This window comes from Bufo gargarizans, chromosome 2, assembly GCF_014858855.1.
Source record: "Bufo gargarizans isolate SCDJY-AF-19 chromosome 2, ASM1485885v1, whole genome shotgun sequence".
Lineage (NCBI taxonomy): Eukaryota > Metazoa > Chordata > Amphibia > Anura > Bufonidae > Bufo > Bufo gargarizans.
Genome location: NC_058081.1, coordinates 149,284,026 through 149,310,462, shown reverse-complemented (window position 1 = coordinate 149,310,462; position 26,437 = coordinate 149,284,026). Strand labels below are relative to the sequence as shown.

Sequence of the window (26,437 nt, the reverse complement as noted above, 5' to 3'; positions counted from 1 at the left end):
CACCAAAAGGTGTGTGTATTCCGCATTTTTGGGTCGTCCGGCCCATAATAGAACAGTCCTATCTTATTTTTGGGGGGACAAGGTGACAATAGTTTGGACTTTTTTTCTGGTCTCAAATTCCTTACAAATCCACCTTTTATTACCAAATAGAAATTCTAGCAGTTGAAACGGGTAAATCCCCTTTCTTTTGGTTGCCAAGAAAGATTATCTGCTTTTTTTCAACTCACATCCCCTCTTACTGATACATTACTAAGAGAACGCCTTTTTTTCCCTTAAATACAACATTTGGAGTGTCGGGGGTTGCAGACCCCTGCCTTCGAGCATCTAATAGATTATCTAAATCCAAATAGATCAGCCCTGTGGACAGACTCCCTTAACAATCATACAGCAAGAAAAAAAAAAAAAAAAAAAAAAAAAAGTGCAAACTTCTCACCTTACCCATAATAGTACTAATAATGAGGATACAGTAATATTTCCATGCTGCACACCAAAGTATCCACATCTCCAGCACAAGACATGGATGTCATCTCTTCCAATGAATTAGGGGCTAGAACAGTGGCTCTCAACTTTTTGCAGGTTGCAAGACACTTTAATATATGACTGGGAAAAGTGAAGAACCCTATTAAAATATAAGGGGGCATTTATCAAATGTGTTCTGACAGTTTTTTTAGTTGCAAAAAATGTTGTCCTCCTTGCACCAACTTCAAAAGTGGAGTCATATCTAGGCCAAGTTTGTTGCGTAGATCATTTTAAATATCCAATTTATCTTTTGCGACTTTTTAAAGAATTCCATGCAAGGCATACTTTGATAAAGACATAAACCACATCACACTTGAGCCAAATTGAGCAACTCCAATCTGAAAACTGACCTCAAATACACCTACAATTCCTCCCATAATGTGTATTTTTGGATCTTAAAGTTTTGTTAACTGCCAGTGATATAGTTTCTACCATAACAAAACTATAGCAGTGTAGAGAAACTTCCAACAGCTGAAGAGCCACATACAGTAAGGGGCTCGGGAGAGATGTGGCAGCCAAGCCACTGGTTGGGGAAAACTATGCTAGATGGCCTCTTTCACACAAGCGAGTTTTCCGTTCCATACGATCCATGTTTCAAACAAATGAAATCCGTACTGAATCCTGAGTTTCAATGGGTATAGATACGCACACTAGTATTATGCACACTGATCATCTTTGCATTCAGGAAAAAATGGCAGCATGTTCTATATTGCGTATTTTTCATGCAGTCCTGGCCCCATAGAAATGAACAGAGCCTGCGTGAAAACCGAAGGCATCTGGATGCAATAAGCTTTTCCCTGACTGCTGCTAGCAGATGTTGTGTGTTATTATTTAGTTTATCTTCATGCGCGTGAAAACACATAAAAAACTGACTGTATATGCAGAAAGAATGCAAGAATTTAACAGAAAACCATCAGTTTTTCACTGACCGAACTCTGACAAGCTCTGTATCGCTCACGCGAAAGTCCGACGAGTCCCACAGCACACAGAACTAGCACTGCACTCAGTATGCACAGTGACCGTACAATCATCCCTTATGCCAATAATATATATAAGCAATCAGGTTCCCTTTAAAATATAAAAATGTCACCTCCCAAATGCATGTAAACCTGCCATGCATGTAAACCGCCCGCAATCCCATGTCAGGCAGCCGCAGTAAAACAGAGGGCACCACGCATGTGCGAGACTTGGGAAAGCGAAGCCAAACTGCGTGCTGTCACTCAAAGGCAAGAGGAGGCACGGTTAACTTTACTTTAAGCAAGAAGGCCGCTGTCCCTTGCTTCAAGCTGACATGCAAAATAGAGCGGACAGAGGATAAAAGATAGTTTTCTGACTTTATGCAGCATCGGACTGCAGGATGAAAAATATGATTAGTTTCACACAGCGGGATACTCTGACGTACTGCTGGTGGGTTTACATGCATTTAGGAGGTGACAGGTTCCCTTTAATCAACTCAGAGAGCTAGTAGACGGTGGTAAAGGAATACAAATTACTGTATTAATAAAATATACCAACTGTTACCCAAGCTTCTTGTACTCGTGTTCATGAGAAAGGACAGCGGTAGACATTAGAATTATACCCACAATCACCTTTGCGCTAAATGTTTTTTCCAGCTGCTCCTTGTAGTCATTGATTTGTTGCTCGTGGTCTTTTCTTAGTTCTTGCAAAGCTTCAGCTAGTTTGCTCTCAAATTCTATGCGTCGGCCAGAATCAATTTCCACAATCCTGGTATCATGGCGTTTCTTCATTTCCCGCACCTCCTGTAGAGGAGAAGAACAAAGAATAAATTATTTGAACTGGTTAAATCTTAATATTTCAACACCGTAGCCCTGATTTATCAACAGGGGACAATTTGAAGTTTGGTCTGTGTGCCACTTTGGCTCACAGCACGTCTACGATTTAGCACTGGCAAACTTCACATGCTGACCTATATTCTCCAGCCACAGCTACAGCAGGTCAGGCCAAAAACTAACGTGCTCCATAGTAAGGTCCACAAAACAGCTTGCTTTCTAATGCTGACTTGGCAGGCACAAAAAATGACTTTGGCTTGTGGCAGACTAAAAATACATTTGCCTCACGATTTAAAAGACAGAAAAGATGCAATTTAATCCAAAATAAAACACAGGGTTAATTACTCTTAACGGTAATTGGTTTTTCCAATGGCCTCCGCAACGGCACTCACAGGAGGGTGTCCCCATCCCCAGGACATTAAACAAAGCAGAAGCACATGATTTAAAAAGGCCTCCTCCCATTACCTATTCAGTCAATAAGAGGACACGGAAGTGATGCAAGAACAAAACATGTATTAAACAAACAAATTACATCATTTGAAAAAGAAAATAAAAAGGGAGGGAAAATCCCAGTGTCGTTGTGGAGCCTATTGGAAAAACCAATTCAGTAAGATTAATTAACCCTTTTCCCCTTACTGGAGGATTAACAGAGTAATCAACTCTAGGGAGAGACCAGAGCAGAAAGAATTCTGCGACCAAAAGAAAAGTTCTGGTTTTTAAGAATATCCAGTCTGTAATGATTGAAAAGAGTCATAGGGCTTGCCCACGTGGCTGCCCTGGAAATCTGGTCTAATGAAACCAAAGTAGACTCCGACCAGGAGGCTGAGACAGCCCTAGTCAAGTGAGCTCTTATTCCAGTAGCAGAATGAAGATTTTTCTGGACATAGGCAAAGGCAATCGTATATCTGATCCATCTTGCTATAAAAGATTTGCTGGCTGCCTCAAAATTGGAGGAAGAGGTGATCTTACAGTCTGAAGTTATTGCTGGTGTTCAGGTAAGATAACACACTCCTAACATCCAGGTTGTGGAATTTTCTATCTCTATCCGTAGTCTGAAACGGGCAGAAGGAAGGTAACGAAACTTCCTGTTCACAATGAAACCTGGAAACAACCTTGGAAAGAAAGGAAGGGCAGTGCCTGAGGATTATGCGGTCATCCAGAATCATAAGATATGGAGGTTTGTAAGAGAAAGCCTGGATTCCTCCAACCCTCTGTGGTAAGGTGAATAGAAAAGAGTATGGTAAAGTCCTGGAAGGGGTGTATATCCCACCCAGCTTCCTCAACTGGGTGAGGTAAATAAAATCCAGAAGGTTAAAATGGTCTCAGCAATGTGTAGATTGCCGAGACTGTTTCGTTAAGTTTATGGGCTGGATGTTATTGGACTTGGTAGAGGGACCTCCCCAGTCCACCCCAGTATTGGATTGTGGCGAGTAATATCCCTATTTCAACTTTTCACTGTGTATCCAATTACCCCTTAATTGCACAGTTTTGTTCCCTGTACTGCCTACTTTTACCTGTGCTTAAAATAGGGTTGCTAGGCATGGTCCCTCACTCAGCAGAGCTGGAGAAGTAGAGTTGAAGCAGCACAGACCAGGGAAGGGAGATCTGCCATCTGCTCAGTGTATAAATGAAAGCAACATGTGGTAAGAGGACCCCTTTGTGCTGCAGGAGATTAACCCTTTAGGGGGAGAGCTCTGGTTACTGACACTTTTGGGGGGCTATTGTTACTGGCTAGTGAGGGCAGGCGGGATTAGCCTCAGGGTGAGGGCAGCGGCGGCCATCTTAACCGAATAGTGAAATTGCAGTTTTATGCAGACTGGTTGCTAAGGGCTGAATCTTATTAAATATGGGGTAAGTCAGTCTAATAGTAACTGATTCTGGAATATCATGTCATTAGTAACTACATATATGAAAATTGAAATTAGGGTCTAAACGTGACAGTTATCCTTAAAAAGGGGAAATAAAGCGCAGTCCAGGCTGTCAATCTGGGAAGAGTAATGCCTGAAGAAAGTCGGGGAAGTTGGCTGCCCTGCTGGCTAGAGAAGCCAAATTCTCTGTGTGACCTCTGTTCAATAGGTGAGCTAGGATCTTCACTGCATTAGCCAGAGCCCAGACGGGCAGGTGTTTTTCTTTTTGTTTTGGTTTATGTTTTGTGGTGCTGGACCTTCACCTTACCCAGTGAATTATAACTGGGTTTGCCTGTATTGCCAGAGTGTCATAAAAACTAAATAAAGCAATGTTCGGACTTTAACCCTGTGGTCTGCACGAGAATCTGTCATCGTCGCTCTGCCTGAGAGAGTAACCCCTTACACCTCTTAGCAGTCGTTATGGCTACAAGAAAAAACGTTTTGTAGGCGAGAAGTTTTAGAGAAATCTGTTCAACTGGTTCAAACGGAGGTTCCATCAGGTCCCATGGTGGAATGATGGAACGGAAGGTGGTCAAACTTCTCATAACCCCTTCAAAAAATGCTTAATTAGTGGTGAGTCTGCCAGCTTTATATCCAGAAAGGCACTTAAAGCTGAAACTTTTACTTTGAGCATTGCAGGTCGTAGACCTGTATCTAATCCTGCCTGCAAAAAAATTTAAAAAAAATTGTGGAATGTTTGGAGGAAGGCGATTATCTGAAAAGGACAAAAAGGCGTTCTAGGTTCTTAAATAAATTCTAGATGTTATAGGCTTTTGATTCAACCTCATCATGGAAATTACAGCATCAGATAAACCTTTTAGTCTTAAGGCTAGGCATTTAGCCTCCAGGCCATCAGGTTGAGTTGGTTTATTTTGATATGAAATACCGGATCCTGGTGGAGAAGGTCCGGGGTTGATGGAGTGCAGAATATCCCTGCAGACAGCCTGGGCAGAAGGGGGAACCAAGATCTTCTTGCCCAAAATGGAGCACTGAATATTACCAGTGCCACTTCATGCTCCACCTTTATTAGAGCTCTTAGAATCAAACTGAAGGGAGGAAAAGCATCAAGAAGAGTCTTTGTTGGGATAGTGCATCTACCTATAATGGCTGGTCTCGTCGGGAGAGGGAGCAAAATGTTCTGGTCTGCCTGTTGTCCTTTGTGGCAAATAGATCTAGATCCGGGACTCCCCACTTTTCGCAGATCTGCTGAAATATTTGATAATTCAGGGACCACTCTCCTTCCTTCAAAGTCTGGCGGTTGAGGAAGTCTGCTATTATGTTGTTCTCTCCCTGAGAACAACATAATAGCACATGAGCTGCTGTCAAGCATATAAGATCATTTTCCGCCCAAAGAAAAATGCTTCGAGACACTGCCCCTAGGGAACAGCTTCTGGTCCCTCCCTGTTTTTTCTGGTAGGCTACTGCCGTGGTATTGTCCGACAACACTTTTACATGTTTTGGAGATGAGGGTGTGTGAAGGGAGACAATGACTATGTAGATAGCTGAGAGTTCTTTCAGAACTTCTGGCATCTGTGGTCAGCATCATCTGTTTTTCTTGGCGCCAATAGACCCATGTATGCAAGTTCTTTTCTATTCTCCACCACATCAAATATTCCTTTTACGGATTTGGGAATGAACACTTTTTTAGAGCGTAATTGGTACCGTCCCAGGAAGATAGGAGAAAGGCCTGAAGGATCCTCGTGTGACTTTGAGGCCATCTGACCGACTGGATTGTTGCTGTCAGAAGACCTAGGATGGTCATGATATTCCTTATGCAGGAAACCTTTTGTCTGAAGAACTGAGAGATCTTCTGAATTAGACTGTTCCGTTTTTCTAGAGGTGAAAAATATTTTAGCAGACGAGAATCTAGGAGTACCCCCAGGAAAAGCTTTCTTTGATCTTGAGACAGGTCTGATTTTTTTAAATTTATAATTCACCCCAAGGTGGCAAAGCATTTTTGCACTTGGAAAATGACTGATCTAGGGGAGGAGATAAGAATTCTAGTTTTAAGGCCTCTTAAAGTAGATACTACCCATGGAGAGACTCCTATTTTTTCCCAGGCAGAAGTGAAGATTTGTAACCTGCCCCCCACTTGGTTTATGGCGTCATTGTGCAGAACGGGAGGAACTGTCAGGATTGAAAAGGAATCCTCTCCCTCTGCCCCGGATGACTGCCACTTCCTAGATCCCTCTTTTTCCCCTGGTCCAGCCTCTTTTCACTGGTTCTGAAAGGATCGTCTGGAGGAAAGAAGGTTTGTACACAAACATAGAAGAGGATTCTTTACGGTAAGAGCAGTGAGACTATGGAACTCTCTGCCTGAGGAGGTGGTGATTGTGAGTTCACTAAAAGAGTTCAAGAGGGGCCTGGATGTATTTCTAGAGTGTTATAATATTACAAGCTATAGCTACTAGAGATGGGTCGTTGATCCAGGGAGTTATTCTGATTGCCTGATTGGAGTCGGGAAGGAATTTTTTTCCCCTCAAGTGGGGAAAATTGGCTTCTACCTCAGTTTTTTTTTTTTTCCCCTCCTCTGGATCAACTTGCAGGATAACAGGATGGACAAATGTATTTTTTCACCTTATATACTTTGTTACTATGATTAAAATAACGACTCAAGGGGAAAACTTTTTTTCTTATCCGAGGCCTTGTCCAGAATGTCATCTAATGTCGAGCCAAATAATTATCTCCTTCACAGTGGATCAAGCACAGGTGATTCTTTGAACTTGCATCACCTGACCATGTACGAAGCCAGATTGCTCTACGGGTCGCATTGACCTGGCAGAGAATCTAAGTCTGCAGACGCATCTGCTAAGAAATTTGACACTTTCATTAACGTAGGCAAGGAGGCTAGGATCTCTTCCCTGGGGGTCTCTGCTGCTAAGTGTTCTTCTAAATGATTAAGCCAGATGGACAACGTTCTGGCCGTGCAGGTAAACGCAATACTGAGACGCAACATAGCAGAATTTGTTTACCAAGCTTTTTTTTCAATAAACTTTTACATTTTTGTCCATAAGATCTCGCAAAAGACCCATGTCCTCGGACAGGAGAGAGTGTTTTTTTTTTGTTTGTTTTTTAATGCGGGCAACTGGGGCATCTATTTTAGGCGTTTTGTACCACAGATTAGATTCAGACTCGGCAAAGGGATATTTCCTTTTAAAAGGAATTCGTCACAGCTTTTCTTTTTTCAGGATCTCTCCACTCTTTGGTTATCAGGGACTTAATATTGTTATGGATAGGGAAAACCCTTTTCCTTCTTTCACCCAGCCCCTGGAACATTTGATCCTGAACGGAGTGGGTTTCTTTGACCTCTTCTATGTCCATAGTGGCCCTTATGGTCTTTAGAAGACCTTCTGTTTCCTCAGGGAGAAACAAAGGTTTACCGGAACAGTCATCTGAGGAAGCAGAATCTGGGTCAGATATTAGTTCCCCTTCATCCAGATCAAACACCCTATCAGATGCAAAAGATCTAGGAGACGTGGATGGGTGTGGGGATTAACCTATTCCTTAATGATAGCTCTCATGGTATCAAGGAAAGATGGTGACTCTTCTGTCACCACTTTTTCAGTGTGTTTTGGGCATAACATTTTTTTTTTTTGTTGCTTTTTTTTTTAAGGGAAAAGGTCTTTCAGCAGATTCTCCACCGGACGGCTTAGGCGTCATGGTCCCTCTGCCCTAAAAAGATTAAAAAATATAAATTTACAGGGCCAGAAAAAAAAATAAAGACCATCACCTACATCAGGGGTGGATATCTGGATAAAGACACACAACACAACACCGCCACCAAGTGATAATGAATGGGAACTTGTTTCCCAGCTCTCCTCATCCCATTACAATCCTAGGAAGAGGCACATAGTCATGTTCAAGGGACAGAAAAAGACCCCATTGGGGAGGACGTTTACCAGGCTGAGGTAGCGGGATATCCAAGTGTCTTTGCGGAGTTAGCGTCCACAGGAGCAAGCATGACTGCAAGCGGTGAGAGAAGACTGAGTAGAATTCTCCTCCCTCCGTTTAAATGATCCTGCACACTGCTCCACCAGAAGTACACTTGAGCACAAGCTTCTCTTGCCCAAGGAGAACCTCGCCTGGTGACGTCACCATGTCGGAACCAACGTGCTTTCCCCTTACCTGGGAATATCGCAATACCGGGGAGGCGATGTATTCCGGTTCCCTTATATTACATAGGTTTATTTCCAGTGACAACCAATTATGGTTTATCACCTAGAACTACACTAGAAAATGTACAATCAGAGGACGTCTGACAGCTCTCCCTGTATCAGTGGGTGTTTAGAGAAGACTGTCAACCATCCTATGTGGGTGAGGTAATCAGGACTCTCACTGTCTTTCCTAGGTGTCCGATCAGGATTTACTCAGTTTTTTTACTCACAAATGCTGCTCCAAATCATATAAACCTATGTATCACAGAGCTCTCTCCCTCTATCACACACTGCTCTCAGATAGGGAAGCAGAACCCACCTGAAAATTAGACCAAGAAACGGCAAGTTTCTCAGCATGCACTTTCAGTCGAAGCGCCACTAGTTGCCATCATGTTGTTCCTCTGGATGTAAAAATGTTCATGCCATAACAAACCTATCGGCGCAAAACACATCTTTCATGCAAACAAGTAGTACATTACCTGACTGTGAATGTTTTTCTCAAAATCCAACTGTTCTTTAAGGGTTTGCATCTTATTTTCCAGGTCAACTCTCCATAGCATTTCATCATGAAGCTGTTTTGTTGTGTCCCTCAAACAGGCTTCAAGCTGTAATGAAAAGTTACATGTGGATCACATGAGCCAATACGGCAGTGTTCACAACGTAGGGAAAAGAGGGATTATTTCTATTTTAACTGTAATTTAACAACAAGAGAACTATTACCATTGACTGATTGACGTGAACTAAGCCTTAGACATTTTAAAAGGGGTTATCCAAAGTCTAAAATATCCCCCCAAATGCCTAGGCCTCGTATACATTATACTTGCCTGCTCTCTGGCACCCATATCACTCCGGATCTTTGCACGGCCGATCAGGAGGGATGTGGGTGCCCGAGAGCAGGCAAGTATAAAGTATATGAGGGGCCTGGGCATTTGGGAAGGGGGGAGTATATTTTGGACTTTGGATCATCCCTTTAACACGTTAAGGACCTAGGACGAGTATACTCGTCCTGGAGCACTGATACTCAGCGCTCCAGGACGAGTATACTCGTCATGGCATTAAACTGTCACCATGTCTGCAGACATGGTGACAGCTCTGAGTGCCGGCTGTTACACACCAGGCACCCAGGGTCAATGACCCCCCTTCCCCCCGTGCTTTCTGTAGTTTGATTCTAAAGGAATAGATCTGTTCAGACAGTTTAAGTAAAACACAGTACAATACACTATATAGCGTACTCTACTGTATTATACAGACATCAGACCCACTGGATTTTCAAGAACCCAGTGGGTCTGGGTCCAAGAAAATGTAAAAAAAAAGTGAAAAAAAGATAAAAACATCACATTATTAATAATAATAAAAAAATATATATATATATATATATATATATATATATATATATATATATATATATATATATATATATATATATATATATATATATATATATACACACACACACATACACACTACACATTAGGTATCGCCGCGTCCATAACGACCTGATCTATAAAACGGTCATGTTACTTTCCCCGCACGGTGAACGCCATAAAAATAAAAAAATAAAAACCATCAGGAAATTGAAATTTTGCCCACCTTACTTCCCAAACAAGGTAATAAAAGGGATAAAAAAAAGTTGCATGTACGCTGAAATAGTACCAGTCGCCTCATCCCGCAAAAAATTAGCCCCTACATGAGACAATGGCCCAAACAAAAAAACAACTATGGGGACACTATAACATGATTTTTTTTTTGTGTCAAAAATGATTGTGTAAAACTTACATAAATAAAAAAAGTGTACATATTAGGTATCACCGCGTCCGTATCGACCAGCTCTATAATAATATCACATGAGCTAACCCCATCAGAAAAAGTGTAATAGCAAGCGATCAAAAAGTCATATGCACCCCAAAATAGCCCCAATCAAACAGTCATCTCTTCCCGCAAAAATCATACCCTACCCAATATAATCGCCCAAAAACTGAGAAAACTATGAATCTCAGACTACGGAGACACTAAAACAATTTTTTTTGTTTCAAAAATGAAATCATTGTGTAAAACTTACATAAATAAAAAAATTGTATACATATTAGGTATATGTATAACCTGCTCTATAAAAATACCACATGATCTAACCTGTCAGATGAATGTTGTAAATAACAAAAAAAAAAAAACGTGCCAATAGCTATTTCTTGTTACCTTGCCTCACAAAAAGTGTAATCTAGAGCGACCAAAAATCATATGTACCCTAAACTAGTACCAACAAAACTTCCACCCTATCCCGTAGTTTCTAAAATGGAGTCACTTTTTTGGAGTTTCTACTCTATGGGTGCATCAGGGGGGCTTCAAATGGGACATGGTGTCCCAAAAAAAAAAACAAAAAAACACTGTCTAGCAAAATCTGCCTTCCAGAAACCGTATGGCATTCCTTTCCTTCTGCGCCCTGTCATTTGCCCGTACAGCAGTTTACAACCACATATGGGGTGTTTCTGTAAACTACAAAATCAGGGCCATAAATAATGAGTTTTGTTTGGCTGTTAACCCTTGCTTTGTAACTGGAAAAAAAAATATAGTATAATAGAAAATCTGTCAAAAAAGTGAAATTGTATCTCTATGTTCCATTAATGCTTGTGGAACACCTAAAGGGTTAACAAAGTTAGTAAAATCAGTTTTGAATACCTTGAGGGGGTGTAGTTTCTAGAATGGGGTAATTTTTGGGTGGTTTCTATTACATAAGCCTCACAAAGTGACTTCCGACCTGAACTGGTCCCTATAAATTGGGTTTTTGAAAATTTCTGAAAAATTTCAAGATTTGCTTCCAAACTTCTAAGCCTTGTAACATCCCCAAAGTATAAGATATCATTCCCAAAATGATGCAAACATGAAGTAGACATAAGGGGAATGTAAAGTAATAACTATGTTGGGAGGCATTATAGAAGTAGAGAAATTGAAACTTAGAAATTTGCATTTTTTTACAAATTTTTGGTAAATTTGGTATTTTTTTTATAAATATTTTTTTTTTTTTTACCAGTGTCATGAAGTACAATATGTGCTGAAAAAACTCTCAGAATGGCCTGGATAAGTCAAAGCGTTTTAAAGTTATCACCACATAAATGGACCCTGGTCAGATTTGCAAAAAAATGGCCTGGTCCTAAAGGTGAAAATGAGCTCGGTCCTTAAGGTGTTAAAGCTGTGCCACCTTTATCATCCAGCATCAGCCACAGTGATAAAAAAATTAATAATAATTAGACGCAGTTTAAGACTGTCTAAATTTAGCTAGTTTAGCTTACTTTTAGCCATTATTAATACTTCTGCCCCGCTGTATGGTTTTATTCTTTAGCATTCATTTAGTTTACAAGTCAGCAAACGCTATGTGACTTCACCCCGTACACACTAGTATTACACATCCCGTGAGACAAATGCATTTTCCACAGACATTTGGTGAACAGCCATAAACAAAAATTATTCCTAGCCACCCCTTATTCTTGTCTGTAAGGTTATGTTCAGACATTGTGGATTTGTTGCCGATTTTCAGTGTGGATTCAAAAATCAAAAACCCATAAGTGACAGTATGATGCTACCCCATACCCCATCCACACAGACTTCAGGGAACACAAGCCTATTCTTCTACATTGCTGCACAAATTCAGGGCAGCTCCTCGAAGGGACCACTTGCTGATTTTGCAGTGGGTTCAGGGCAGTACATGTAAAATGCGCTCCTTGTTCTCGGTGGTAAAATGCCAATATATGGTTGACAGCGTGCACATATTTAACATAAATGTAATTACAGGATTACATTTTGGGGTAAACATTGTTGATTTGTCTGTATATAATACCATATCTTTATTGTGTAGGTATCTCAGCTTAGAATATTTGGTGAATTTCTGTATAACCCTAGCTGGTCTTTGTTCTATATAATCACCATTAAGAAATAACGTGGCAAGGACACAAAGTTTTCGAAACTTCTAGTTGTCAGTATAAAGACTGATCTATTAGTCAGACGGCCACCAATACTAAAAAGCATCATTCACATACTATACTAAGTGCTGTGGGGTGGATACATACACCGACTATCTGAGCCTCCAGCTCCTGGGTCTGATCCTCCAGGCTCCTCTTGGCACTTAATGCAGTGGCGAGCTCGGCTTCTTTCGAGTTCAGTCTGGCTTCTAGATCTCTCAGCTGGTTCTGAGTTGAAGTTAAGTCAGATTCTTTTCTACTGTTTCTGAAATGAGATGAGAATAGCTAACGTGTCAGCTTGTCATGCAGTTACAGCAATGGTTTAATATGGAAATATTACAGCTTATTGGATATAATACCAAACCTGCCCCCAAAATAACCAGGACACGACTGTACAGTACAGACACATATTGCCACGTCCGAAAAGTCCAAACTACAAAAAAAAAAAAAAAGCAATATCGGTCGATCCCTAGTAGTGAGGAGCCTGCAATATTCGAATTCTCTGTCATGAGGGACTCTCTGGAAACCGAATTACCGGTAAGGCTCCATTCATTACTTGTTTTTTTACTTTTTTGCGTTTCTTCTTTTGTTTATGTTTACCATGATACGTTCTTACGGTATTTATTTTGATAATTTTCAATAAAGGAAAAAAAAATTAAAAATCACCAGGTTCAATGTAATGTCATAGGAGGGTGGAAGTTGTCCAGCATATTGAGCAAAATTGTTTCTTTGGGGTTGTTTGAATCCCGACTATCACTCTATCGTGTTCTATTCTACTCTTATGAGTGTAGATGTGAGGCTAGAACCCAAAAAATAATCAGACATTTCTGAAAGACCTCCACAGTTTCCAACATTCTTTATGTTTGATAATGGTGTGGCTCTCCCATGCTGCTAATTCTTCAAATCTGTAGAACCCATTTATTTCTATGGGGCCGCACGATGTGCAGTCCGGCTCTGGAAAGGAGGACTCACACTTCCGGGTCCGCATTTTCATTCCTGAAAAAAATTGAACATGTCCTATTCTTGTCCGCAATTGCGGACAAGAATAGGCATATTCTATTAGTGTCGGCGATGTGCGGTCCGCAAAATGCTGAATGCACGTTGCCAGTGTTTTGCAGATCCGCGAAACACACTACGGACGTGTGAATGGAACCTTATGCACCCACTGCTAGATAAAGGTTACCACCTGTACGTGGATAACTTTTATACTAGTAGCTCCTTGTTCCAGTCCCTCACCGCCAGATCCACGTCCGCTTGTGGGACCGTGCGGAAAAATCAACGCGGCCTCCCTACCCACCCCCTCCAGGTACCTATCCCCAGGGGTGAAACCTGTGCCCTTACCAGTGGAATCCTGTTGCTGGTTAGATATAAGGACAAGAGGGATGTCGCACCCCTGTCCATGTGCGAGGTACCGTGGCAACGGTCCTCAAGCCAGAATGCATCGTCGACTACAATCGGTATATGGGAGGAGTTGATCTCTCTGCTCTAGTCCTGAAGCCATATAATGCCATGCGCAAAAAACGGGCATGGTATAAAAAATAAAAATAAAAAAAAGTTGCGGTCTACTTGGTGCAGGTTGCCTTGTACAACTCTTTTGTGCTGTCCCGGAGCGCTAGCAACACAGGGACATTCCTTCAGTTCTAGGAGGCAGTCCTCAAGGCCCTGATCTTTTCTGACTGGGAGTACTAAAGTTATAATCCCCTTCCCCAATTTTAATTTCATTTAGCCACTGATGATCGGGGAAAAAAAAAAAAAAAAAAAAAACTATGGTTCTCAGACTTGAGACACAAACAAAAACAAACAAAAAAAAATCTAAAATATTATTTTGTAAAACTAAAATAAATTAAAAAAGCAGACAGATATCGCCACGTCCGTAAGACTCTTCTCTATAAAAATACCCCATGACCTAACCCCTCAGATGAACAATTTTTTTTTCATAAAAACGGTGCAAAAAATAAATAAATTTTTTTTTTGTCGCCTTACATCACAAAAAGTGTAATAGCAAGCGATCAAAAAGTCATATGCTGTCACCACCAGACATCTGAGAAGCTCTGAAAGACGTTCTTCAGAACCTCCTGCTTGAGGTTCTTTTGTTTTGTCATCTCGTTTCCCTCTCTCAGCTGTCATCTAGTTGCACTGATTGCATCCCTTTAAATACCCTCCCATACTGCATCACTTTGCGGATTATACAACTTCCTGGAGTGTGTGCGTGCTGGATGCTACTACTGATTCTTCTACAGATAAGTTTGTTCATTCATTTGTGTTTTCCTGTTTGCTGGATCCTAGGTGACCCTGACTCCCTCCGTATTAAGTGTAGGGAGCCGGTGGTAGTGTCCCCTCACTATTATAGGATGTTCAGGTGTCATACAGTAGAGGAACGAGGGTATGCAATCATCTACCATAGAGATTTTTGCATAGGCTGAGCAGTAAGGGAGAGAGCCAGGGCTGTTACAGGGCTTAGCCTTTAGTTCCTTAGTTTTGGATCCAGTCAGTCGGATCTTCATTTTGTGTCTTCTAGTTTTCTATACACCTTCCGTGACATATGCCCCCCCCAAAATAGTGCCAATAAAACAGTCCTCTCATCACGCCAAAAAAATAAACCGCTACCAAAGATAAATCGGCTAAAAAAAAATATAAAAAAAATGACTCTTAGACTATGGAGATACTAAAATGTTTTTTTTTTTGTCGTTTATAAAAAGGATAATATAGTGTAAAACCTAAATAAATTAAAAAAGTAAGAATCTGCTCTATAAAAATATCCCATGACCTAACCCGTCAGATGAACACTGTCAAAAAAAAAAAACAAAGAAAAAAAAAAAAAAAAAAAAACACAATTAGACTTACCGGTAATTCAGTTTCCTTGAATCCACCATGACGGCCCACAATGAGATTGACCCTTGACCTCTGTAGGGGCAGGAACACAGTTTAAATTCCCCCCACCCCTCCACCTCCTCAGTGCTTTACAAATGACCCGAAAGGAGGAACAGAAACTAAAAAGGATATTGATTCATACCCTTAAACTCATGTTTTAATATAATTTTATTTAATTATAAAATGATAGAGATAGATATAGATTATATATATATATATATATATATATATATATATATATATATATATATATATATATATATATATATATATATATTAAATAAACGGAATTACCGGTAACTCCAATTGCGGTTTTTCCATTTCATCCACCATGACGGCCCACAATGAGATGTATCAAATGACTAAGTGGGTGGGGATATCGCCTGTAAAACCCTCCAGCCGAAAAGAGCTTAGTTCGAGTCCGGAAGATTAAGACTATAGTGTCTTACAAAAGGTATTTGCGCTTGACCAGGTTGCAGCCCTACAAATCTGGTCAAGTGAGACACCACCTTTTTCAGCCCAAGAGGAGTGCTTTGGTAGACTCAAGGGGCCAGATTTATCATGACTGACAGCTCACTCCACTTTCACATATGGCTAAAGTCAGTTTTAGCCAAGTCAGATTTATGATTGGCCCTTGAAGACTGTAATAAATGTGGTTTGACGGTAGCAGTTTACCCGTCAGTAAGCAGCTTTACAAAAGTCGCACTTTACGAAAAAAATAAATTAATTAAATTGCACGTTTTTATGAAAAAGTCGCATGTTCTATTAAAAAGTCTCATAAGATAAGCATGGTCCTCACTGGAGTGAAATTGCGACTTTTTTGCAACTTTTTAAATAGTCCCAATAGTAAATCTGTCTAGAGATTCATTTACATAAGAAAATACACCCACTTTCAGAAAACTGGCGAGCATAGTGCAGAGCAGAAAAAAAGTTGCAAATTTGTGCATTTTTTTGGGACTTCACTCCATTATTCTGACCTGAGCTAATGATAAATCTGGCCCAAGGTATTGAATGACGGTATTTTTAACGTCTAATAGATGCATCTTATGACTTGACCCTGCAATTTCAGACCAAGTGATAGAGGGTAGTAAAATTTCCTGGTCCCGGTGGAAGGATGAGACTACTTTAGAGAGAAAACCAGGGTCAAGCATTAGGCGGATGTGATCTTCACTAATTTGGAGATATGGTTCCCTGCAAGAAAGGGCCTGAAGTTCTCCAATACGTCTGGCTGAGGTTATTGCCATCAGGAAAGCAGTTTTCAGGGAAAGGTGCTTTAAAGAAATATCTGACAGCGGTACAAATGGAGGTTTTGTTAGGCCTTCTAGGACGATGTTTAAGTCCCAAGTTGGAGCTCTAGATTTTAGGGTGGGTCTTAATCTTGATGCGGCTCTAATGAATCTCCTGATCCATCTGTGATTGGCTAAGCTGCAGTTGTAGAAGGTGCTGAGGGCCGATATTTGTACTTTCAGAGTACTAGGTCTCAATCCTAATTCCAAGCCACTCTGAAGGAAGTCCAGAATTTTATTGATGGGAGGAGAGGTGGAGTCCGGGTGATCAACCCCTAACCAAGAACATTATCTTTTCCAGATCTTTAGGTAGATGGAAGATGTTACTTTTTTCCTACTGGCCCTGAGTGTGAGAATTACTTTATCCGAAAGGCCCTTGCTCTTTAAGGTCTCGCTCTCAGGATCCAGGCTGCCAGTCTGAATATTCCTGGGTCGGGATGAAGAAGAGTGCCCTGGACTAGTATGTCTCTCTGAAAGGGAATCTCCCAAGGGTCCTCCAGTGACAGCTGTTTCAGAGTAGAATACCAACTCCTCTTTGGCCATAGGGGGGCTATTAGGATGAGAGTGGTTGGTTCTCCTAGGAGCTTCTGGATGACTCGAGGTAATAGAGGTATTGGGGGAAATGCATAAGCTAGTTTTCATCTCCATTGTATTGATAGAGCGTCTATTGCCCATGGTCCTCTAGATTTAGGGAGCAAAAGCACTCTACCTGAGCATTTCTTCTGGAAGCGAATAAGTCTATTTCTGGTTGACCCCATCTTTCCGATATCCTCTGGAAGATATTCCTGTTCAGGGACCATTCTCCTGGATCTATTCTCTCTCTGCTCAGGTAGTCTGCCACTGTGTTTTCGCAACCTTTTAAGTGGACGAATTTTGTGAAAATTCTGGGTGCCGAGGAGATGCCGAAAGGAAGGGCGACATATTGAAAGTGGTGGATCAAGCCGTCCATCCCTTTTAGTGCAAATCTTAAGTACTTCTGAGAGAGATTATGAATAGGGATATGGTAGTATGCGTCTTTGAGGTCGATTGACGACATAAACGCCCCTTTCTGGATCAGAGGAATTGTGGATGGGATGGTTTCCATCCTGAACTTCCTGTATAGAATGGATTTGTTTAAAGGCTTTAAGTTTATTATGAGTCGAAGGGACTGGTCTTTTTTTTTTTTACTAGAAAGAGGTTGAAATAGAATCCTCTCCTTTCTTTTAGTACTGGGACCTTTTGGATTACACCTAGATCTATGAGGTCTCGGGCGCCCTGCAATATTTTTGGAAGTTCTGTTTTGTTCTGGGCAGAGATACAGAATCTTCTTGGGGGGACTGATGTGAATTCTATCTTGTAGCCCTGGGAGACTACATTTAGAACCCATGGATTTTAGGTGATTCGTTCCCAAGAAGATATTTAAAAAAAACAAACAAAAAAAAAGAAAAACACACAGTCTCCCCCCTACTCTGGCGTCATTGCTGTTTATTCTATCTGTTTTGGGGATTGAGGATGAAGCCTCTCCCTCTTCCCCCTTTAGGATTGCTCCATCTGCCAGTTTTTCCTTTACCCCTGTAAGATCTTTGCTGGGGCTGAAACTGACGAAAGGGCTTCTTTTTAGATTCCCTGTCTTCCGGAAACCCCTTCTTTTTATCCGCTGCTCCTTCTAGAATTTTATCTGGAGTGGGACCGAAAACAAATTCCCCAGAAAATGTGAGCAGAGTTTGGCTTTGGATGCTTTGTCCCCTGACCAGGCTTTCATCCAAAGTGCTCGCCGGGCTGCATTAGAGAGCAGAGTCTTTGGCTGAAAACCGGATGGATTCCGCAGAGGCATCTGATAAGAATGCTGTGGCGGATCGAAGGAGTGGGATAGAATCCCTGAGTTCTTCTTCTCTGGGAGTTTTGTTTTTTAGGTGTTCGTCGAGTTCACCTAGCCATATAGACATAGCCCTGGCTACGGATGTTGCTGCAATATTTGTCTTCACTCCGAACATTGCTGACTCCCAGGAGCCCGTCCGCTTTTCTATCCATTGGATCACCCAACTGAGAGGAGTCCTCAAAAGGTAGAGCGGTTTTCTTTACCACCTTGGCAACCTGTATGTCGACCTTAGGGGTCTGATTATATCATTTACATTCCGCTGGGTCAAAGCAGAGTCTGTTCCTAAACTCCTTGGGGACCCCTAGCCTCTTCTCTGGATCCGACCACTCCTCCATGATCATTTCCCGTATGTTTTCGTTTATGAGGAAGACAATGGAAGTTTTTGATCTAAGACCCCCAAACATTTCATCCTGGACGGTACGGGGGTTAGGGGTATCCTCAATTTCCATTGTGGACCTGACAGCTCTTAGTAATTCCTCCATCTTATCTGAGTAAAAAAAAAAAGTTTTATCTTCCTCCAAAATTTCCCCCTCTGACAAGGCATCCTCATTAGGAATTTGTCTAGATGTGACGGAGGCTTCCTCTACATCCTCGCCATCGGATGAGGAGATGACGGATAGTTTGCATTTCTTGGAAGGGTTGGGGTTACTAGCGGGAGCAGACAAAGTGGCCAAACAGGACCTGATCTCATCCACAATAAAGGTTTTCATTTCAGAAAGAATATCTGGTTGCTCTTCTTTCCATATTTCTGCTGTACAGGGTTTGCACAGCCTCTTTTTGTAATTCTCAGGGAGCCTTTTAGAGCATGCACAGAACTTTAAGAGTTTTACTTTAGATTTGGACTCTTTGCTGCCATGGAAGTGAGAAAGCAACCAGATATACCGCAATTAGCATACAAATGAAAAGAAATTGAAATACAATTTCCCCCCCCCCCCCCCCCCCCCCCCCCAGAGGGGACTCACGGTACTGATGGCCGAAGGATCAGAGCCTTCCTAGCAGGGAGTAGGTGCTTCAGACATCACGGTGCTTGCAGGCAAGGGCTGACTGAAACCGCAATCCTTTTGAATTCAACCCCAGCGTCTGACGTCATCAAACGGCGCCCCGGCTGACGGCGAGTGCCTGTGCCGCACTAGCCTCCTAAAAAGGTACGTGCGCCGCCCGGCCCACCTCCTAATGCGCCGCACCTACTCCCCCAGCCGGTCACATGCTGCCGAGAAGGAGGACGCCAACAGCAGCGCGCGAGACACCTCGTGAAGCTGGCACCCCAGACTGCTTCCCGGAAGAAGGAAGGGGGTCTGAAGGTAAGAAAGGACCGCAGGCCTCAGCATAAGCAGAGACGAGGGTCCTTGTTGCCCCATGCTGACCAGCCTTAGCCCATGCAGCGGGAGGCCAGCAGGAGATTCCTGTAGAAGAATAATGTTATTACCCTCCTGGAACGAGGCCTCTCTCCACATGTTGGCCCCTGTAGGGGCAGGAAAGCACTGAGGAGGTGGAGGGGTGGGGGGAATTTAAACTCTATGTGTTCCTGCCCCTACAGAGGTCAAGGGTCAATCTCATTGTGGCCGTCATAGTGGATGAAATGGAAAAAAATATTTTTACTAGTGTTTGAACATGAAATGGTGAGAAATTAACTGAATTTCTCCTCCATTTCATGCACCGTACCCACCTGGCCTGCTGTAATCCTTCTCATGCGGATGCACCAGAGTACTGGGAGGAAGTGGCTTTAACTTACTCCCAGGGCTAGGCAACCGCATGGGACTTGGGAGCGCCGCACAGAAGTCCCGCCCCCACGCTGAGTGGCTGGGAGCACCGCCGCACGGAAGCCGACACGGCACCCGCCGCCGCCGCCCCCACCGCTGATCATCTGGGACCCGCCACTGCACGGCCATCAGGTATCAAGTACTTGTGCAAATGTCCGGTGTCAGTCCCGCTACAGATACTGGTATCGAGACATCCCTAGTAAACAGCAATCAACACTGCAGCGCTGCTCCCATTGACATCAATGGCAACTAAACCACTTTCTCTAAGGATGAGAAGGGTCCCAGCACTCAGATCTCCAATCAAAACTTTGTAACTATGACAAACCAACCTCAGTGACACTAATATGTCACCGAGGTTGGTTTTCACATGTCTGTCTGCTTATACAGTGTATGTAGAATGAATATATTGCTATATGGGACACAGTGTACAGAGCGGGATCAGACAGCACAGTATCGGACACCGTGGAAAGCGCTAGAAAGAAGGGGGCAGAGCTTGGTGCTTTGAGGGAGCAGGGCTGTGAGGACATGTTCTGGGGGGTTATGAGAGGAAAGTCTGGAGAGATCACCAAGAGGAGAGTCATTAAAAGGGATTATTTATACAGATGACCCATCCTCTGCATAGGCGGGGGTCTGACTACCACCACCCCCACTGATCAGCTGGTTGAAGAGTAAGCAGCACTGGCATTAGCGCTGTCTTCTCCGTTTACCTGCTCGCCATTGCAACCGCAGCGGTGAGCAGTGTAATTACATCTCATTAAGGCTACTTTAACGCCTGGGTTAGGTGCGGATCCGTCTGGTATCTGCACAGACGGATCCGCACCTATAATGCAAACGCTCGTATCCGTTCAGAACAGATCCGTTTGCATTACCATGAACAAAAAATAAATAAAATAAACTTTTTTTGTTGTTTTTTTTTTGTTCATGATAATGCAAACGTATCCGTCCATTGAAAGTCAATGGGAGGCGGATCTGTTTTCAATTGCAACATATTGTGTCACTGAAAACGGATCCGTCCCCATTGACTTACATTGTAAGTCAGGACGGATCCGTTTGGCTCTGCATAGTCAGGCGGACATCAAAACGCTGCAAGCAGAGTATTGGTGTCTACCTCCAGAGCGGAATGGAGGCTGAACGGAGGCAAACTGATGCATTCTGAGCGGATCCTTATCCATTCAGAATGCATTGGGGCTGAACTGATCCATTTTGGGCCGCTTGTGAGAGCCCTGAAACGGATCTCACAGGCGGACCCAGAAACGCCAGTGTGAAAGAAGCCTAAAGTGAATGGGACGGCTCCTTCCAATTGAAGTGAATACTACAGAGCTGTCCCATAGAAGTGAACGGGGCGGCTGAGATGTAATGACGCTTCTCACTGCTGCGGACTGAGCAGGTAAACAATGAAAGGAAGGCAGAGGTCCCAGGAATCGGACCCCCGCCAAGTGGATATTGGTGACCAATCCTCCGGGTAAGTCATCAATATTGTATTCCTGGAAAACCCCTTTAAAAGACATGATAGCTACAAGAGGGCGGCTACTGTCACACTTGCGTTTTTCTTTTCCGGCACAGAGTTCCGTCCTAGGGGCTCAATACCGGATACTGATCAGTTTTATCCCCATGCATTCTGAGTGGAGAGCAATCCATTCAGGATGTCTTCAGTTCATCCTTTTTGACTTGTCAGGACGGAGATAATACCGCACGATGCTACAGTTTTATCTCTGGCCAAAAAAACAGAAGACATGCTCGAATGAGTTGGCATACGTTTTGCCGGATCACTCTGCCGCAAGTGTGAAAGTAGCGCTGAGATGTGGCGGTGAGGAGCTGAGGGAAGACCTGTGACCATAGAGATCTTGGCATGTGAAAGATGATTATCTAATGCCCGCAGCCGGCCTCCATAAACAGAAGATTCATGCTCGCAGGTTCCCACACTGGCTCCCCGCATGTCCCTGGACCGTTTACATCTGGCGCCGCATGGTCACATGCTCCACTGCAGCCAACACATGTACATCACTGCTGAGGCCAGTCACTGACGGCAGAAGAGCACGTGACCACGCCACGCCAGATGTAAACAGTGCGGGCAGTGGGCGCCAGCATGCAGGAGCGGAGCGACAGGTAAACATGAATCTTCTGTTTACGGAGGCAGGCATTAAAGGGGTATGCCCGTCTTGGACATTGGAGGCATACTGCTAGGATATGCTCCCAATGTCTGATAGGTGCCGGTCCCACCTTTACTTAGAACAGAGCACGCAAATTGACAGAGGTAGCACCGCGCATGCGCAGCCATCCGCCATTCATTTCCATGGGATTGCTAAAAATAGCCGAGCGGTGTGCTTGGCTATTTTTTTAAGTCCAATTGAAAGGAGTGCGCAAGCGTGGCCACCGCTCCATTCACTTCTACAGGGCTTACAGGAATAGCCGAGTCAGCGCTTGGATATTTTCGGAAGCCCCATTGAAATGAATGGGAGGCACACCACACAGGCTCGTGCACCGACCCATTCACTTCTAGGGGCTCCGCTCTAAAGACAGGTCTGAGATGGGAATACAAATCCCTATTCCCGGGAACCCCTGGAATACACTCCTTTAGACCGGGACATACTTGGTTAGAGGTCACACTACTCCCTATACACCTGCAGACCCATAAGACCGGGACATACTTGGTTAGAGGTCACACTACTCCCTATACACCTGCAGACCCATAAGACCGGGACATACTTGGTTAGAGGTTACACTACTCCCTATACACCTGCAGAACCATAAGACCGGGACATACTTGGTTAGAGGTTACACTACTCCCTATACACCTGCAGACCCATAAGACCGGGACATACTTGGTTAGAGGTTACACTACTCCCTATACACCTGCAGACCCATAAGACCGGGACATACTTGGTTAGAGGTTACACTACTCCCTATACACCTGCAGAACCATAAGACCGGGACATACTTGGTTAGAGGTTACACTACTCCCTATACACCTGCAGAACCATAAGACGGGACATACTTGGTTAGAGGTTACACTACTCCCTATACACCTGCAGAACCACAATACATGGCAGCCCCTCTCCTACCTGGCCTGCAGCTGCCGGTGCTCCTCCCGCAGCTTGCCGAGCTCCACCTGCAGCCGGGCCCTCTCGTTGGCCGTGTGGTCCAGCAGCTTGCGGGCGTCCGCCAGCTCGGTCTCGTAGAGCAGGCGCAGGTTGGACACCTCCCGGGTGGTGACCTCCTCCTTCTCCTCCAGCTGCAGCTTCAGCAGCGACTTGTCCGCCTCCAGCGCCCTCACCCGCTCGATGTAGGCGGCCAGCCGGTCATTGAGGTGCCGCAGCTCCTCCTTCTCCTGCAGGCGGCTCAGGCGGGTCGGGCTCCCCGGAGAAGGGGCACCTGCTGCGGCTGAGGTGGAGCGAGTGCTCCTGGCGGGTGTGGACGAGGCCATGTCTGTCTGTAGATGCTAACCGTACGAGTGCTGCGGCTCAGAGTGTCCTCCTATATTACCTCCCCGGGAAATGCGCTACCTTCATGGACCGGTCCGGGGGAGTGCACCCTCCCCCGTGTGCTCTGAGGGGGCCGGCATGCTGGCGCTTGTGGTGCTGCTGGTCTGTGACAGCGCTCAGAGAACCATCCCCTTAGACTGTGTTCACACTGGTGCTATCTTGCATCCTTACTCTTAGGGCTTGTTCACACAAACGTATTTTGCGTTCCGTATACGGGCTGTGTTCTGCGTTCCACATACGGTCCGTATACAGAACCATTCATTTCAATGCGTCCGCAAAAAAAAGATGCAGATAGCACTCTGTGTGCTGTCCGCATCCGTTGCTCCGTTCCGTGGCCCAGCAAAAATGATGAGTCTGTTTTGCAGACAAGAATAGGCATTTCTATAATAGGCCTCCTGTTCCGTTCTGCAAATTGCGGAAGGCACACAGGGACTGCACAATTGCAGACCGCAAAAAACGGCACGGTCGTGTGAATGAGCCCTTAGGCTAGGTTCACACAGTATTTTAAGGGATAAAAACGTGTTTTCCTGATGTGCTTTTTAATGCGGTTTCGGGGAGGATTTTCATTACTGCCCGCTTTCAATAGAATTCTGGATGCAGAATTTGCGGTCCCCAATGCACGGGCAAAGTCCGTGCGGCGGCCGGGACGGATTGAGACCCATTCAACATGAACATGTTCTATTTTTTTGCGGTGCGGAGGGACGGACAGAAACACCGCGGAAGCACTCTGTAGTGTTCCGTGGGGTTCCGTGCCTCCGTTCCCCACCGCAGCTCCGAATTGAGGACCCATTCAAGTGAATGGGTCCGCATCTGTCATATGGGGAGCACACGGTCGGGCCGCAATATGGCCAGGGAATGTGTCTTTAGAAAATTCCAAGGGCCAGATTTATCATGACTCTGACAGCTGACTCCACTTTCACATATGGCTAAAGTCAGTTTTAGCCAAGTCAGATTTATGATCGGCCCTTTAAGACTGTAATAAATGTGGTTTGACGGTAGCAGTTTATCCGTCAGTAAGCAGCTTTACAAAAGTCGCACGTCTTTACAAAAAAGTCGCATGTTCTATTAAAAAGTCTCATAAAATAAGCATGGTCCTCGCTGGAGTGAAATTGCGCATTTTTTGCGACTTTTTTTGCGACTTTTTAAATAGTCGCAATAGTAAATCTGTCTAGAGATTCATTTACATAAGAAAACACGCCCACTTTCAGAAAACTGGCGAGCATAGTGCAGAGCAGAAAAAAGTCGCAAATTTGCACAGTTTAAGCGATTGCGCAAATATTTGCGACTTTTTCACTCCATTATTCTGACTTGAGCATAATGATAAATCTGGCCCCAAATGTTTTTGGACCAAGATTTTTGTAAATAGGAACACCCCTCTTCGAACCCCCCTCCCCCCTCCGTACCCGGATTTCTTTCCACTTGGCAGCCAGTGATGGTCGGGGCAACATAAAAAACCAAAAGTGGTGTACTGTATTGTTTCCATAGCATAGCCCGATCAGCTGGTTCACAGTCCTATGTACCAACCCAGGCCGCATCCAAAGGGGGACAGGGATGGAACCTGGATATATCCTACATTTATTATATACCATTAGTGAGAATAACTGTTAGAATTTAGATTTTTCTTCTTTTTTATGTGTATTAAAACCAATTCTGAAATCTTGTAGTTTTCATTTTGACCAACTGAGCTTCCTAATAGGCTGACACTTTCTGTTCTGCAGAGATCACTTTTCATCAGTCTTCTCATTATCATCACAGACAAGATTACAATGAAAGATGACAGCAATGTTTAGATTTTAAACTAAAGATCCACCTAAAAAAACCTCTCCAATAGAAGTCAATAAAGGTGATTTGTTATCTCTTTTACACCTGGCATAAAATAAAACACTTTTTAAATATCATTGTGCCTAAATTTAGATGCAAGTGGCGTTTCTGGGTCACCCTCACCACTTTGAGCAAAGGGGTTGTGGTGAGGAGTGGGTGTGGCCATCTGCCCCGGCACATTCATCTTTTTTTTACCCCAGTTTCTGATGTAAAAAATGCAGCCATACTGCACTTAGAATGTGGCCGCCTGCGGCCGGGCACCGCGAGGCTGTACTAGCCGCAGCTGCATCCTAAGCACAGCTGCTACGTGTGGTCGTGCCCTAAGGGTCCATTCACACGTCCGTATGTGTTTTGCGGATCCGCAAAATACGGACACCGGCAATGTACTTTCCACATTTTGCGGACCGCACATTGCCGGCACTCTCTTAGAAAATGCCTTTTCTTGTCCGCAATTGCTGGAGATGTTCTATTTTTTTGAGGAATTGAAGTGCGGATCCGCAAATGCGAACAGCACATTCCGGCCCCATTGAAAATTATTGGGTCCGAACCTGTTCTGCAAAATTGCGGAACGGATGCGGACCCATTTTGCAGACGTGTGAATGGACCCTAGAGGAAAAGGCATGACACAAAGTAACCTAATTCACTTGTGAGTGCTCCAGATGAGAAACAAATAAACACAGATGGATACAATCCACACTACAAGATTGCCAAGCAGGAATTGGCTCCTGTCACTGCTCGATAATCCAAATACTGAGTAATGGCCGATATCTGTGCAGCTAAGGGCTCTTTCACACTTGCGTTCTTTTCTTCCGGCATAGAGTTCCGTCGCCGGGGCTCTATGCCGGAAGAATCCTGATCAGTTTTAGGCCTCATGCACACGACCGTTGTGTGCATCCGTGGCCGTTGTGCCGTTTTCCGTTTTTTTTTGCGGACCCATTGACTTTCAATGGGTCCGTGGAAAAATCGGAAACTGCACCGTTTGGCAGCCGCATCCATGATCCGTTTTTCCTGGCCGTGAAAAAAATATGACCTGTCCTAT

The 26,437-nt window shown here is 43.7% G+C and overlaps 1 protein-coding gene across 2 annotated transcripts in view; it reads right to left on the bottom strand.

Annotated features, from left to right (window-relative positions):
• LOC122927596 (lamin-L(III)-like) overlaps nucleotides 1-23,538 on the bottom strand; it is a 54,755-nt gene extending 31,217 nt beyond the window's left edge. For both annotated transcript variants that reach the window (XM_044279575.1, XM_044279576.1), the window contains exons 1-4: nucleotides 23,158-23,538; nucleotides 12,429-12,585; nucleotides 8,850-8,975; nucleotides 2,109-2,279 (exon numbers count right to left, since the gene is read on the bottom strand). In XM_044279575.1, the coding sequence (XP_044135510.1) occupies nucleotides 2,109-2,279; nucleotides 8,850-8,975; nucleotides 12,429-12,585; nucleotides 23,158-23,519 (816 nt within the window). In that variant the 5' untranslated portion in view covers nucleotides 23,520-23,538. The remainder of the gene's footprint in view (nucleotides 1-2,108; nucleotides 2,280-8,849; nucleotides 8,976-12,428; nucleotides 12,586-23,157) is intronic.
• Nucleotides 23,539-26,437: the final 2,899 nt, after the last annotated feature.